Below are 14,749 nucleotides of genomic sequence, written 5' to 3' on the forward strand. Positions count from 1 at the left end.
GTGGTGGAAAGTGCATCAGAAAGAGTAGCTGTATCTGGTCTCTTCAGGCACCCTCATCAAGAGGAGGTAATTGTTTTTTTCAGGTGTGCTTCATGTGATCCAATTTACAGGTCTCTTGGGGTATCATTTCGGGTTGCTGGCTTCTTCATAGGGTAGCTCGCTGGGATGGCGATACTGTGTGGCAGAGGAGCACTAACAGCTCCTGTGCTGCATGGCTGCCCACTGTGGCTGTAAGAAGCTTCCACGGCCCCTGAAGTAACTGAAGTCCCGTTTTCCAGGGAGTAGCTAGTGAAGAGTGATGGTACTGGTGTGCCGTACCTCTTAGGGCCCAGCATCAGCTGCTGGCTCAATATCGGTAGGCAGGGAAATGGGGCGAGATAAGGAAGCAGCTGTCGGTTGCTCCTGCCTTCCTAAAGGGTGTCTGTCGCCTCGTCACCCACAGTGACTCCTGTCCGGCTGGCTCGGCCGGAAACCTAGAGCGTGCCTGTGTCGGGGCTGTCGGAGCTGCCGATTAACAGGAGCTGTGTCCAGTGCACGAAGTTCAACACGGTGAGGCCAGGGCCGCACAGTGAGGCGTGCTCCTGCCGCGCTTTGGCGACCCGCGGCCGACAGGGGGCGTCGTGGCCACTCTCCGGGGTGGCTCCGCTCCGCCTCCGGTCAGCTGAGCGCGTTCTTCCGGCGCGGCCTGCGGAGCGGCGCGGCTCGGCCCTGCGATGAGGATCGAGAAGTGCTACTTCTGCTCCGGACCCATCTACCCGGGCCACGGTGTCATGTTCGTGCGCAACGACTGCAAGGTACAGCACGTCGCGGGAAGGGCGTGGCAGCCGCCTGTCTCCCCCTTCTCCCTCCGCCACGCGGTGTCTATTTCTCATGCGGTTTGGTGACCGGACCAGAGCGCCCTACGGGGCTGGTGTCCCGCTTCTGGACCGGGGTGCAGCTGCTTACACGCCTACCAAGCCTCCTTTGTCGTGGGGAGGTCTCGGGGGGCGGCAAGCCACCCTGGGAGCTCCCGTTGCCCCCGCTCACGGCAGTGTGGATCCCACGCACCGGCCGTGCCGACGTTCGTGAGGTCGTGCCGACGTTCGTGAGGTCGTGCCGACGTTCGTGAGGTCGTGCCGACGTTCGTGAGGTCGTGCTGACGTTCGTGAGGTCGTGCCGGTTGGCGTCATCAATCCGCGCAGATTTATTTGCGTTGTGGGAGCCCTTGGATTTGTTGCTGTAGTTTGACAACTGTTGCGGCTGTCAGGAACAGTATGGATTGAATTACTTGTTTTCAGATATTATTAAGAAGTGTGCTTTGAAAAGCAGCACAAAATTGTCATTCTACAGTTGTCTATACCTGTCAGCACTTTTGACTTCAGATTAATGGCAGGTGATTCTAAAGCTTGGAACAATCCCAATTACAGACACTGCATGCTGAGGCTGATTTTTTTATGGCCAGCTCATGGTACTTGTGGGTTGAATTTAAATTTGCAGCGATCATTCAAAAAAACAGCCTTATGGCAGCTTTAAAATGAAAGTGCTGGCTGGAGCAGAGTATTGTGAGGCTTGAAATTCTGATTGTAAGGTGGGGGGCTTCTTGTTCTGGTTGCTGCTTTTGGGTTCTGGCTTTTGGGTGTTTGCTCTTCTTTTCCTGGCACCGATACAGGTGGGGGTTGGGTAGCATGCTGGGTTTGGTTTTCTGTTTTATGCTGTTTTCTTTTCCTTTCCCGCATTTCACTGTGCTTTTTCTGCAAGTAGGCTAAGCTAAGGTAGTTGTGCATTATGATTGTTATTGTATATTAAATTATTCTTATCTTTACTATCTACTTCAACATGCAGTTTTTGTGTTACTTTTCCTTCACTTCCACGTTGAAGGGAAACAGGCAGGTTAACCCATTCATGGTGCTTTAACCTGTTACTACGAAAAGTTGTAACTTGCCGAGATATCTGATGTGACTTATGCAATTGAGGCTGTCATAACAGGATGTGCATAGCACTTTGGGCTTTACATTGTGGTGACAGTTTTATATATAAAATGTTATGTGTCGTTTCCCAGCCTCTGCTGTACTCCTTGTTGCTCCTACAGGGCATTGGAGACCCCAGCATGAAATGAAGCTTACACAAATAGCTTCCTTCTCATGCTCAGATGTCAAAACAAATACGGGCCCGACTCATATATTGCTCATATGAGTCTCAGTTTTGGGGAATTTAGGTAGATGTACATTTACATAGTTCTATTTACAAGATAATATCCACAAGTGCTACTTCTTTAAAAAAAACCCAAACCACCAACCTGCAGAATGGCAGGTTGTTTGTGAACAGATGATCTATGAAAGAGCAAAATATAATGATACATTTGTCTGAACAGATGATCTATGAAAGAGCAAAATATAATGATACATTTGTCTGAACAGATAATCTATGAAAGAGCAAAATATAATGATAGATTTATCTGATTGAAGGTGAAAAAAAATGTGGTAGAAGAATGTTAAAATCTGAAGAATATTACCTTTACTAGAAGTTTTATGTTTTCTATTAATTTTTGTTAGAAGGAACTGTTAAATAGGAATGAAAGTATGGTTGAATCAAAATAGAGTTTTCCAAAACTCATGAGTAACAAATGTAATTTTGAGTATTCTTAAGTTAAGTGTCTGCTCTGGATATTAAACAGCCCAGGATAGGGATGCACAGATTTAGGGATGATTAAGAACTATAAACAGGGATACAAGTCTGTATTCTGCCCCCAGTCTAACTGCCATCTTTCTGCATATCCTTTTTGACTGCAAAATTCTTGTTTGTCAGTTAGATTTGGGACAGTTTGAGATAGAGTTCCTCTTTAGCTTAGTCATTAGTTATATAATTTCAGTATTAGTAAAACAGAAATTTCAGGTATGGATGATAAAGGATTTTTTTGTGCATCCCTAACAGGCCTGAAAATATCATCTGGATGAACATAAGGCACTTGAACTAAAAGTACTGACATTTGCAAGATGAATATAATTTTTGATGAGTACTTTTGTTAGAGAAACTTGGGTGTTTGATACCACACTTGCAGTGGGGCAGGAGTAATGTGATTTGACTGTAACTTTTTTTTTTATTTCCTTCCTTCCTTCTTCAAGATATTTAGGTTCTGCAAATCAAAATGCCACAGAAACTTCAAAAAGAAGCGAAATCCCAGAAAGATGAGGTGGACCAAAGCATTCCGGAAAGCAGCTGGCAAAGAATTGACAGTGGTAAGAAGTTGAACTGTTTCTTGCTTTGCATTAGCTCACTAAAATGACAGGAATCTAGTCTCTTCCAGTTGCAGACAAGTTAGCTTAGTTAGCTTACTGTGTAAGCATTTAATTGGATGAGCACAAGGGATAGTGAATGACAGAGGGATTGTGGAAGAGCATGTGAGTTTTCTTGAGTGAGCTGTTAATTTAGCTTGATTGTGTGTAAGTTCCCATTTCAGCTTCAGTGTGGAAGCCGGTGTATCCGTTGATAATACTTGGTGATTCCTAAGGCCTTTTTTTTTCTGTCTATAGATCTCCTACTCATGTAAATACATTTGGATGCTGTATTTCTGCACAGATAACCATGGTTACCCCAGGAGTTTCTTTATATAGTCACCTTTAGAAGTCTTCTTTAAAGCATGCAATGCGTAGGTTAAGTCTTGGCATACAGGAAGCTTTCAGAAACAGCATCTGAGATCTTAAAAACAATTTAAAGACAAAGTTACTTCAATGGTAAAATTACTAAACACAGTAATTGTGGGACAGTCCTTAAATAATTTGGAAATTACTGTGACTTAATTACTTGTTTTTTTGCAGAATAACAACGTAGTAAGTATTTTGACATAGTGTTGTGGTACTTTCTGTGTATGTTCCAAGAGGAAGAATGTGATCTTATTTTGTTTTTTAATGTACCTCTGAGAAGTCATGAGAAGATCTCCATTTTCTCCAGATAAAAATGTCTTCTGTTTCAGTGCCTTTTCACTACAAAGCAGTTAAGACCACTGTTTCCTGTTTTGGGGTGGAGAGCAGTGCTAACACTGTTCTGTGTGTGCTGAATAGCTCACCAGCGCCTTGTGGATGTGCTCTCTGGGATTACAGTGAATTAATGTAGTGCTCTGTCACACTTAGCTAAAAATGAAGACTTTTTTTAAGAAAAAGAATGGCATTTAGAAGTTAGCATTCAGTATGCTTCACAGCTTGTATTTTGGGTATTTTGCTTGATGCTATCCCATGATGAAACTTAACGTTCTTCTGCTAATGGAGCATGGCTTTCAAGTGTGCTTGTGCCTTTTCTTACTATTCTGTGTAGTTTCTTGCATTGGAGCATTAAATGCTTTTGACTCTACACATCTTTTGTTTTGCTTTCCGTCTGTGTAGTCTACTCCCTATTTCCAACTCCATGTTGGTCTTCTCTGTTCCTTTTGTCTTGCTAAAAAGAAAATAGCTGAGGGAGGTGATTTGGTAAATAGTTCTCTTCACATGCATCACTGCAGCTTCTGACACTTTTTTATGTCAAACACTCTGTTTCCTTATAGTTTAGTAATCTCTAGAGGTTGTTAAGATATAGGAACTGAGATTCTGAAAGAGGAAAAAAATGTTGTAAAATGTTAAATTATATGAGTGAGTGCTATAGGAAGAATGCATTGATCAAAACATGCTTCTGTATATAATGTATTTACTTTTTTCTTAATATAGGATAATTCATTTGAGTTTGAAAAACGTAGAAATGAACCAGTGAAATACCAGAGAGAGTTGTGGAACAAGACTGGTGAGTCATTCTAGACAAAAGGTGAACTGTGGAAAGTGACCTTTTTACTGTACATGAACATATTTTCAGAAGACTTCTTAGCATATTGACTTTTTGTAGTAATTGTCTTTGAAATCACTGGAATCATGGCCAAATTCATGTGTGGAGGAGGTTTGAGTTGCGAACAGGTGTGGAAAAAGGTTATAAAATGAGGCATAGCATTCCTCTAGTGTGAATTATTATCTTAAAAAGCCTTAGTGTTTCTCCAGCTTTTTAAGGGCTTCCCAATGTAAGCCTTTTATGCAAATGCCATTATTTCTTTGATCCTGCTCATTCCATTTCAGTTTAATAAATCAGTTGCTATAAAATCAATGAGTTGCTTATGTCATGAATGAATGCCACAAAGGCAGTAATTTGCATCTGATTTAGAGTAAGAGCCTTTTGTAGTGATGGTTAATTGTAGAAAATGTGTAGGCACAAAAGTAGGAGCGTAAATAAGTTTAAAAATACAGTTCATCGTAGTTGGTACGCAGAATATTCCTCTATGCTGCTCTTCGAAGAAGGAATAACCTCCTCTCTATAGTGTAAGAGTTGTCTGATACAGAGGTTTTAGGCAATACTGGTAGTGTTGCTCTGTAAGATAGCATGTTTTTTCACCTGTAGGTATGTAAGCTACATGTAAAACAGCTTCTGCTTTATTTCAGTTGATGCAATGAAGAGAGTGGAGGAAATAAAGCAAAAACGTCAAGCCAGATATATTATGAACAGGTGAGAAATATTTATCTTATGGGAGGTATGACAAGTCAGTATTAGTCCATCTTTCCAGAGAAGTGATGATCCAAAATTTTAAATGGTTCTTTGCTTTGTATGTATGTAGTCATCCAGGTGATGGGGTGCAGTAGTTTGGGTGGGCTCTACTACACTACATCTGTACTTTATTTACTGTTCTATGAAATGTATGTTTTGCACACTCAGTAGTAGTATTTCCTTGTTTGTGATGTGCAGTTTTAAATACCTGGTAAGAGATGATGCAGTGCTATCTTCTGATTTTTTAAAAAATCCAGTTTGTTTTGTTTTTCAGATGCTTTTTACCTTTTACTTTCTCATAATCGTAGTTATTTACACACCTTTAGATAAAGATGTCATGCGTTAAAACAAAGGCATTCATCTCCACTTTGTAGCTAATTACATTTAGTTTTCCCCCTCTCCAGGTTAAAGAAGAGCAAAGAGTTGCAGAAGGCGGAAGACATCAAAGAAGTCAAACAGAACATTCACCTTCTGCGTGCTCCACATGCAGGTAAGAACTTGCCTAACCTGTTTTGCTCAGCTTAACTTCAGTATACGTTTTTGGATGGATATTATTTATTTAATGTGACCTGGTTATACAGATCAATAATCCTGTGCCTTTTTCTTAAAATTAATTTGTCTATTGAATATGGAGAGTAGCTCCTGCCGCTAAACGTGGGCAGTATCTTTCCTCTGAATCAAACAGACCTTTTTATCTATCTACTTGTGTTTTTATTCTCTTTTCCTTATTTGAGTATTTGAAACTGTACTCCATACCTGGTATTCTATGAAACTGCATGTTTCTCAACCAATACATTTGTTTAAGTCTTCCCTTTGAATTGATGATTTGAAGTCAACAGATTTTGCTGACTGATATAAAATACAACAGTTAAACTGCTTTTTGAATTTGTTAACTAATTGTAAGAGTGGTGGGGGTTTTGGTAGTTTATAATGAAACTTACGTGGAAATACTGTTTCTTCAGTGTAAGCCTAACATTCTTTACAATGTCGTGGTAGTTTTACAGATTTTCACCAAGAGCTGTGCCTAATTGAGATACAGTAATGTATTCTTTGTTAATGATCTGAGTTTTCTAGTTGGAGAAACCTGTTTTTTCCTAGATAGTTTAGAAACCAGAAAATTATCACAAGTACTAGCTTGTGTTAGATGATATTGATGGAAATGATTGTAAAGATGATTTATTTATTAAAATACAGTTAATGGAGTAATGGAGAGAAGTTAAAAGCATCTCAATTAGATACTGTTTTATAAAATTTATCAATGATTTAGTCCCCATGGATGTGGGTGTGGGGTATTATTAGATGTTAACTGGAAGTCTGTTCTATGTTTTTTTTCTTCCAGTTTGCATTAACTGTAGCCTAAGGTTGGATAAATTTGAAACAGGGCTTTGTCAGAATGTTTTTAAACATTGGGTTAATTTGTCCTTTCTTTTTGAAGGAAGAAAAAAGAAAAGGTCTGAATTCAGAAGGATAAAACTGAGTGTCTGTTTCTTTTGTTTGACTTTGCATTCAGTGAATGATAACACAGCAGCATATAGTACATCTGTTTGTCAAATAAAAGCTACCTTTTCAGGATTTTTCTTTTTTGGTAGCGTTACTGAGAGTTAACACCCAACACAGCATTCAGGAAGACTTAAATCTATGTAAAAACTGTTGTGTGAAGGCCATTGATGGGTTAAAAGTAATGCATTTTTATAGCCCTTTGCAAGGTTGTGCTAGTTATTGCCAGCTGTATCAAAGTTCACCATACTAGCTTAAAACTTGTTTGACTGCATTTTAGATTTTGCATAAAGACAGCATCAGCTTTTCTGTTACATAGTTCTTCAGTAGTTTCAGGTGGTGTTGGAGGTTAGCAGTAAGTACTTGTAAGGTTGATGAGTTTACATCTTAAACAGCTCTTTAAGCAATATATTTAGGCTGTTTCACCTAGAATAGGTGCATATATTGCTCAAAGAAGAACAGTTGTTTCGGTTTAGAGAGACATTTCAAATTTAATTTTTCCTTTTCTTTGAAGGCACACCAAAACAGCTGGAGGACAAGATGGTGCAGAAGCTACAAGAGGATGTGACTATGGAAGAAGATTCTTAAAATGCTTGTATTTTCTATTTATATCTCTTCAGCAGTTAACAGTTCCATACTGCCTCACCTGACATCATTCAAAACTGTTTACAGTTGAAGAAAAGTACATTAAAATGGCTGGTAATTGTTTGCAGTTTGAATGATTCTTGGTTTTATGAAAAATAAGAAGATGGGCAGTACTTAAAATTACGTAATTAGAGAAAACCTTGTCAGCAGGGTAAGAGAATAAAGCATATTGTTTGAGAAACTCTGTGCTCCTTGGAAAGTTACGCTCTTTCTTCCTTTCTGGATAACTTTTCCATCATAATTTGAGCAATAAAAGATGCTGGCCTCAAGCTTTTCTTATTTTGTCTGTTCTTTTGTAGTGGTAAAAGCAGATAAAAACAGCTGCCTTAATGGTTACAGGGTGGGGCAGGTTGTTTAGCAGACTACTGTAGTCCAGGCCTATTTTTACACTCATCACTGGGAATTTTTTTCAGTTTGTTCTGAATGCATACACAGGTTGTTTCATCTCCTTTTAGAGTCAGCTTCCCCTGGATTATATTGCAGTTGACACCTAAGCCTGGCAAAACTAAAATTGATTTAAGACTTACTGCTATTGGGGAAAATAGTAATGGTGATAGCATCCAGTCTGAAGTTGGACCTGTCATTTTCCTTACCTACTGAAATTCAAATCTGACATGCAATCAGGCTGATGGAGGTGCTCAGTGAATCACACCTTTGATTGTTTTTACCTAACAGTGATGTAGTTCAGAAGAGAGTTGTATCTGAACATCAGAGACAATGAGTGTGTGAAATAGCCATTGTACTCAGTTTTTCATCTTGATTCATGAATTATGTTTAGATTTTTCGATAGCTAGAAATTATTTGAGAAGTATTTTAGATGTACAGTATCATAAACTAATATAAATATCTCAGAAGTATATTGTAATTTGGCCAGGAGAAATGTCAATGGGTTGAAATCACTGAAGATGCTGCAGTGTAGTCCTTGGACATAATGAAGGCAGATCTTCACAGAATGTTAATTGGTGTGTTTATGTGTGACTGTACAAGTTAACTAAATTTCAGCTAGGGATATAAATGTGTTTGTTTTGTTTGTTGTGGGGGTTTTTTTTGTTTGGGTTTTTTGTGTTCCCCCCCTCCCCCCCCTGCCCATTTAAACAAAGTGTTTTATGTCCTTAATCCTCGAAATGAGATACTTTATCTAAAAATCTTGTGGATTTTTTTTTAACTGAGTCTTAAAGTTACAATGTTTAGGGAATGCCAAGTTTTAATTTTCCCCCAGAACTGTAAAGCAAGTCTGTGCAAAACAGAGAAAGCTGATGAATCCCATTGGATGCTATGTAGCATATACAATCTTTCACTTCATGGTTTTTTTCTTTGTGTGTTTTGGGTGTTTTGTTTTGTTAGCATTAAATGATTACTGTTATGGTATACCTGTGTTTTTTCTGTCCACGTATGTTTTGTTGAACTGCAGTACTTGTTTGTGTGCTTTATGAGAGTGTCTCTATGGGATTGTTAACCCTTTCCTATGAAAGTCTGTAAAGAAGTAGTCATTGTGCAGCAGCTGAGAAGAGCCATTTGGGGAGTATGCTACAACCATAACTCCTAAATGTCCTGTCAGTTGTATGAGTCACCCTACATGTACTGCATTAGAGCCTGTGTAACAGTGTAATGCAAGCAAGAGCTTTGAAAGTTAGTTCTGAAGTTGTCTATTATTGTGGTATTCCACCGAGTAGCAGGGACTTGTGGCCTACTGTTTCTTTCTTTTAGGGGGCTGTCGTTTTTACTTAAAGATGGTTTGGTGAAGAACTGTTACTTTTTCTGCTTGCTTAGGATGAAAATTTTCAATTAAGCCAAATCTGACTGAGAGTTCCTTTAGATTATTGAATTTGTTTACAAGACTTGAAGAGAAAATGCCCCACTGAGAAGTATTCTGGTGGTCATGGATAAATACTTCTAGATATCAGAACTAAGTGTAATTCTGCTTTCAGCCTGAACAGCTTTGGCTCAGACACTGGCTTATGGAGGAGTGCAGTGTAGTGCAAACGGGGAGGTTTTGTCTACCTCCTGCCTCTGTGGCTGAGCACTGTATTGTCCTCTGGGGATGCAGGAGCTGCCATCAGTTCCCCAATAGCCAGCCAAAGGGATAAGATTTTGTGAGCAGCACATCATTATTCGTTGAGAGAGCTCTGGTTTTGTGTCGTATGTCCAAATCACTGATCCTGTCTATGAGATCTAGTAGGAGTAGAACATAAGGTGCTGTGAGCATGCTCTGTTACAAAACGTCATTTGATTCGATGTTTAATCAGAAAAAGAATATTAATAAATGGTAATGCTAATTTGCAGTATACAGTCTGTCTTGCTTGGCATTTACTAAATTGAACAAACTTGCCATTTTGTGCTTGTACTTGATGCCATTGGGAGCCTTCAAAACAAGCTATAGTGGGCTTGATTAGAACAAATGATCTATTTGTACGTAGTTTTTAGTTGCAGTGGCTGTCATCTTCTCTTACAAAACAAAACCAGACGTACATTTTTCTTTTTTTTACAGATCGCCTGCAAACGGTGGAAATGTGGATTTTAATAGTGATTTATGAAGTGACTTTTCTTCATGTTTCCTCTTCGTTTTTAATCCATCACTTTAATGATTTCAAGTTAAAGACTGGTTTTGTTTTCAGGAGATTAACCTTGTGCCAGCACATTTCAGCTACTGCATCACCTCCTGGTGCTGCAGAGCCCTGAGCAGGCCTGTGGCCCTGTGAGGTTACAGCACTGCCCTGCATCCTCAGAGATACCTTTTTACAGCTTTCACAAAGTTTCACTCTTTCGGTATGGGATTATCATCAAAACTGAATCAACCCTGCCTGCTCAGGGGTAGTGTGTCGGGAGCCAGCGGCCTGGGAAGCCTGCAGCCTGTGCTGTGTGATGCCGCCTTAGAAATAACGTTTGCTTTAGATGTGGGATGCTAAGTTGGTGAGAGAAGGAAAGAAGTATCATTTATTTCTCTGTATCAAGCTGTGAATAAAACACATCTATTGCCCAAGGTGGAGGAGTAGCCATGAGGAGTTCCGGAGAGAAAAGAGCCCTTCACGCTGCCCTGGTGTGCTCTGGGGAGAGCCTGAGATCCTCTGTGGGCCTGCACTTTTGCTAAGGTAGTTTCTATATTTCCATCCAGAATAAGACCTGGAGATACTTTGCCTTGCTCATGGTTTGTTTTTGTAATCCAATTCTTGTTTCTTCGTTTTTCTGTGAAGTCTCTTGTTTTCTTGTCAGATTTGGATCCTGAGAGAATAACTGGGAAAATGAACTGGTGGGTGATGGTGGGTTTTTTGTTTTGCTTCTTTGGTTTCTTTTTGAAGAAAACAAGCAAAAACATTCTCAGGCTTCCCTTGAAGTTTTTCCTTTGCCAAGTGCTGACTAATCCAGTGTTGAAAAGTGAAAATTACTGCTTTCTGTATGATTATGTGCAGGTTTTCTTCACAGGAAATTGGGCCCTCCCATAGTTTTGAAAGATCCGACTCTTCTACTCAGAGATCTTCTCGAGAAAGTTTTAGTTTTAGAGTAACAGCCCAGAACATGCATGAGATCTGCCCTTTTGTGAAACAAAGAAACATAAATCAGTTCAATATGGTGACATGGTTGTATGTGTCAATGGCTGGAAAAGCAATATAGACAGCTGCTAATAGATCCAAAGGCTTATCTCCCAGGAGACAATATTTCAACCTCCAGGTTGTTCAATTCCTCAATTACTGTTCTGGCCTCAAAAATTCAATCTTCTTCACCAGCCTAACTTACTTATGGATTGCACTGAACTGTGACCAGGGAGAGCAGAAAGCTGAAATAAATCAACCACTGATAAAATTGTTTAAGTCTGCTTTTTGTCTGTCTATTTTTAGATCTCAATTTTAAAAGGCCTTATACAGAGAAGTGACTTTTTTTTTTTTTATTTACTAATTAGGTTTTGGTGTTGTTTGCTAAATGCAAGAATTTTTTTTTCCTCATTGACCTTACTATAGCCATAGTGTTTTGAACAAGGACCATTACTTGAGACCAAGTAGGAACAGAGGGAGAAATAAGGATTTGTGGAGCTAGCTGATGTGGAAGACATTCTTTGCATGTTTTGGTTGGTTTTTTTCCCACTTAGGTTTTTTTATTTTATATTTATTGGTAAAAGCACTTGCTTCACCTTTAAAAAGCACTCAACATTTTTTCCTTATGTGTGTGTGTATATTTACATATGGTAGTAAAGTTATGTACCAAATTAAAAAGCTATATGTATACTCTATCTCCACAAGCAGTGTGATTAGTGATGTTGTGACAGTGCAGCGAACTAACTCCTGAATGGAAATAGATGTGTTATTTGTAATGCAATAATATTGTGCTTCCACAACCTATCATGTGGAATCAAGGCAAGGGTCTCTGCATAACTGAAACAGAAATTATTGTTTACAGTTATATAAGCTGTTTTCTGTAAGGCTGCTCTCTGCACAAAACTTGCTGATTAAGAGAATTGCTTTAGTAGTCCACTTTGACTGAAGTGATCACTGATTGGAGAATCTGAGAGATTTCTTACTACTTACAAAATGAAAAGCTGTCAGAATTTCGTGTTGAAGAATTTCTCTCTGTTTATGCAAGATGTTTCATTCTTCTATCCTTGCTGCAGAAACTGACTCCAAAAACAGAACTGAGTGGAAAGACCAAACAGTTTAGTATGACAACCATTGTCTGCTGTTCCCAGCACTGAGCAAGTTCAAATTGCATTTCAAGTCACCATGTATTTAGGCTTTACATACTCCCTGACACAAAACTTGAGGACACAGTAATACAAATTGTACAGGTTTGGCTTGATTTATAAAGATTGCAGATCTGTACCTATTAGTCTTCAGCCTCAGCTGTGAAGACAGCTTTTTCTTCTAACACGCCTAACAACTGATGGTGGGTTTGGAAGTCAGAAAGAACCAGCCAAGCTGCCCCCCTGGGCTGCTTCTGTCTTCTCTCTTTGGTTAGTTGTGCCTGGGTACAGATGGAAAGTCATTTAAGGTTAATTTGACTAGCTCTACCCAGCTTATGAAAAATCTCTGGGGAAAATCTTTCTTTTGAAATGGAAGATAACATAATGTGATCCTAATTCACGTGTGATATTTAGAAAGAAGTAGCATTTATCCTTGTGCTAGGAATGAATTTAGAAACCATGCTTTAACCCAGATTTCTTTAGGCTGTGGCCTTGCTGCTGCTTGGGATGCCTTATAGAGAGGATCCCCAGGATATCTGGGGAATACTGTGATGCTGCTTTTAAAGAACTTGTGTTTTTTTTTCTGTATGGATGTCTACATTCCTGTCTGGTGTTGACTTGGGAGGAGATTGTGTGCCAGATTTTGTCACTGGCACTGTCAGCAAGCTGCAATACAAAGGTGAAGGGAAGCATTCTTCACTTTTCACAGCTGATACAGATTCATTTGTTTTGAAAGGGAAGGATATTGGTCTCTGAAAATTGCTTTTACTGGCTGTTGAAAGCTTTCTACAGCAAATATATAGAATTCAGGCTCTGCTTAAAGACGTATAGCTGAAAACGCAAGAGGCATTCTTAGGTGAAACTGAAGGTGCTTGAGCAGGGTAAAAACCTGTAGGCTTCTAATAACAAATTAACTACTTATTGCAGACTTTCCCAGTCATCATTAAAGTTGGCAACTCACTCAGTTCAATCTATATTCTTGTTGTACCATACGTAATAATATACATGAACCCGGTCATATGAGGAACAACTAAACCATACTCTGTCTTCTAAGGATATGCCAACTTCTGCTGAACTACTTCTCCCAGGCTGTGTATTTTTGTTTGGCAGTCATTTAAACCTGCTTTCATTACATGAGTTTCATCTGTTTGTCCAAAATTTGTCAACAGTTTTTCACGTTTCGTGACAATTGTGTTGAGTCCAGTTTTGGAAACCTTTAAAGCCTTTAGACTAAAAATAGAGAAACTTTTCTGCTGGTTTATGTCTGAAGTCCATTTAAATTACTAACACTAATGGTGGCTAGTATGACAGATCCTTTCAGCGAAGCATAATAAAGAATGCATCTGAGTGACCTTTTCCATGGTTTATCTTCCCAAATTCAAACAGTAATTTAGTAATTTCTTTGGAAATTGCTGGTGAATCAGTCTTCTATGGCTGTATTTAACTTCATTTTGAATGCTTCTTTAGTTTCTGAGCTTTAATGTGGTGATGAATACTACTGTTTAATTACTTTTTGTGAAGGACGACTCATTTGTGATTTGGGTTTGATACCATTGGGTTTTTTGTAGTTCTGGTATTGCAAGAAGCTGAATAATAGCTGTGACCCCCTCTACAGTGTTTGCAGTGGTGTGGACCTCCAGTTACCTGTTTGTGGAACCAAAGGACCCTAATCTGTTATCCTGTTCTGTAGGAAGGCATGCTCCCTGAGCATCTTTTTTGCCCTTCCTTATGTCTACTCTTCTTGCCTGGTTTGTGGGATGGAATGATGCAGTATTCAAGATATGGATATGCCCTGGCTGTCTATGCTGTTTCCCTTGTGTTCTTCGTTTCTTTTGCAACAAACTGTCTTTTCAACCAATACCTTTAGCTTTTTTTTCCTGTATGTTTGAAGAAAGAAAATAAATTTCAGTGTTCACGTTTCTTTTGTTTTAGAATTTCCCAGGTCACTTATTCTAAATCTTTAGTGAGCAGACAAGTCCTTGGCTACCTGACTGCATCAGACATCATGGTTTGGATTTTGCTTTTAAGAGAAGTAGGATAGACAACATTATAAAAAAGTAAAGATACACACACAAAAAACTGCAAAGGGATTACATTCTGTCAAAACTGGTCTCAGCTGTTAGGCATCTCCTGCTCTTAACAAGCCAAGAATATCACCTTGAATGCTCTTCATTCTTGAGAATTGTGACTTGGAAATGAGTGGTGCTGTTACCTTAAATGCTTGAGCACAGTAGATCATAGGTGCAGTGAAGTGTTCACTGCTGTGGAGTTTTATGAATAATTTATCATTCAGAAGTGAATTCTGACATCCGAAATGCGTCCTTAACACATCCATTTCCTTTCCCACACATTACATGCAATAGGTGAGCACTGAGCAGATAGTTACAAGTCAGCAGGTGTGAATTT

The 14,749-nt window shown here is 39.2% G+C and overlaps 1 protein-coding gene across 1 annotated transcript; it reads left to right on the top strand.

The window, feature by feature from the left end:
- The first annotated feature begins 691 nt into the window (after positions 1-691).
- RSL24D1 (ribosomal L24 domain containing 1) lies at positions 692-7,931 on the top strand. The gene is made up of 6 exons (XM_054387964.1): positions 692-794; positions 3,102-3,215; positions 4,674-4,746; positions 5,430-5,493; positions 5,937-6,022; positions 7,544-7,931. Exons 1-6 carry the CDS (start codon positions 714-716, stop codon positions 7,615-7,617), a joined length of 492 nt encoding a protein of 163 aa, XP_054243939.1. The 5' UTR covers positions 692-713; the 3' UTR covers positions 7,618-7,931.
- Positions 7,932-14,749: the final 6,818 nt, after the last annotated feature.

Source organism: Indicator indicator, chromosome 16, assembly GCF_027791375.1.
Source record: "Indicator indicator isolate 239-I01 chromosome 16, UM_Iind_1.1, whole genome shotgun sequence".
NCBI lineage: Eukaryota > Metazoa > Chordata > Aves > Piciformes > Indicatoridae > Indicator > Indicator indicator.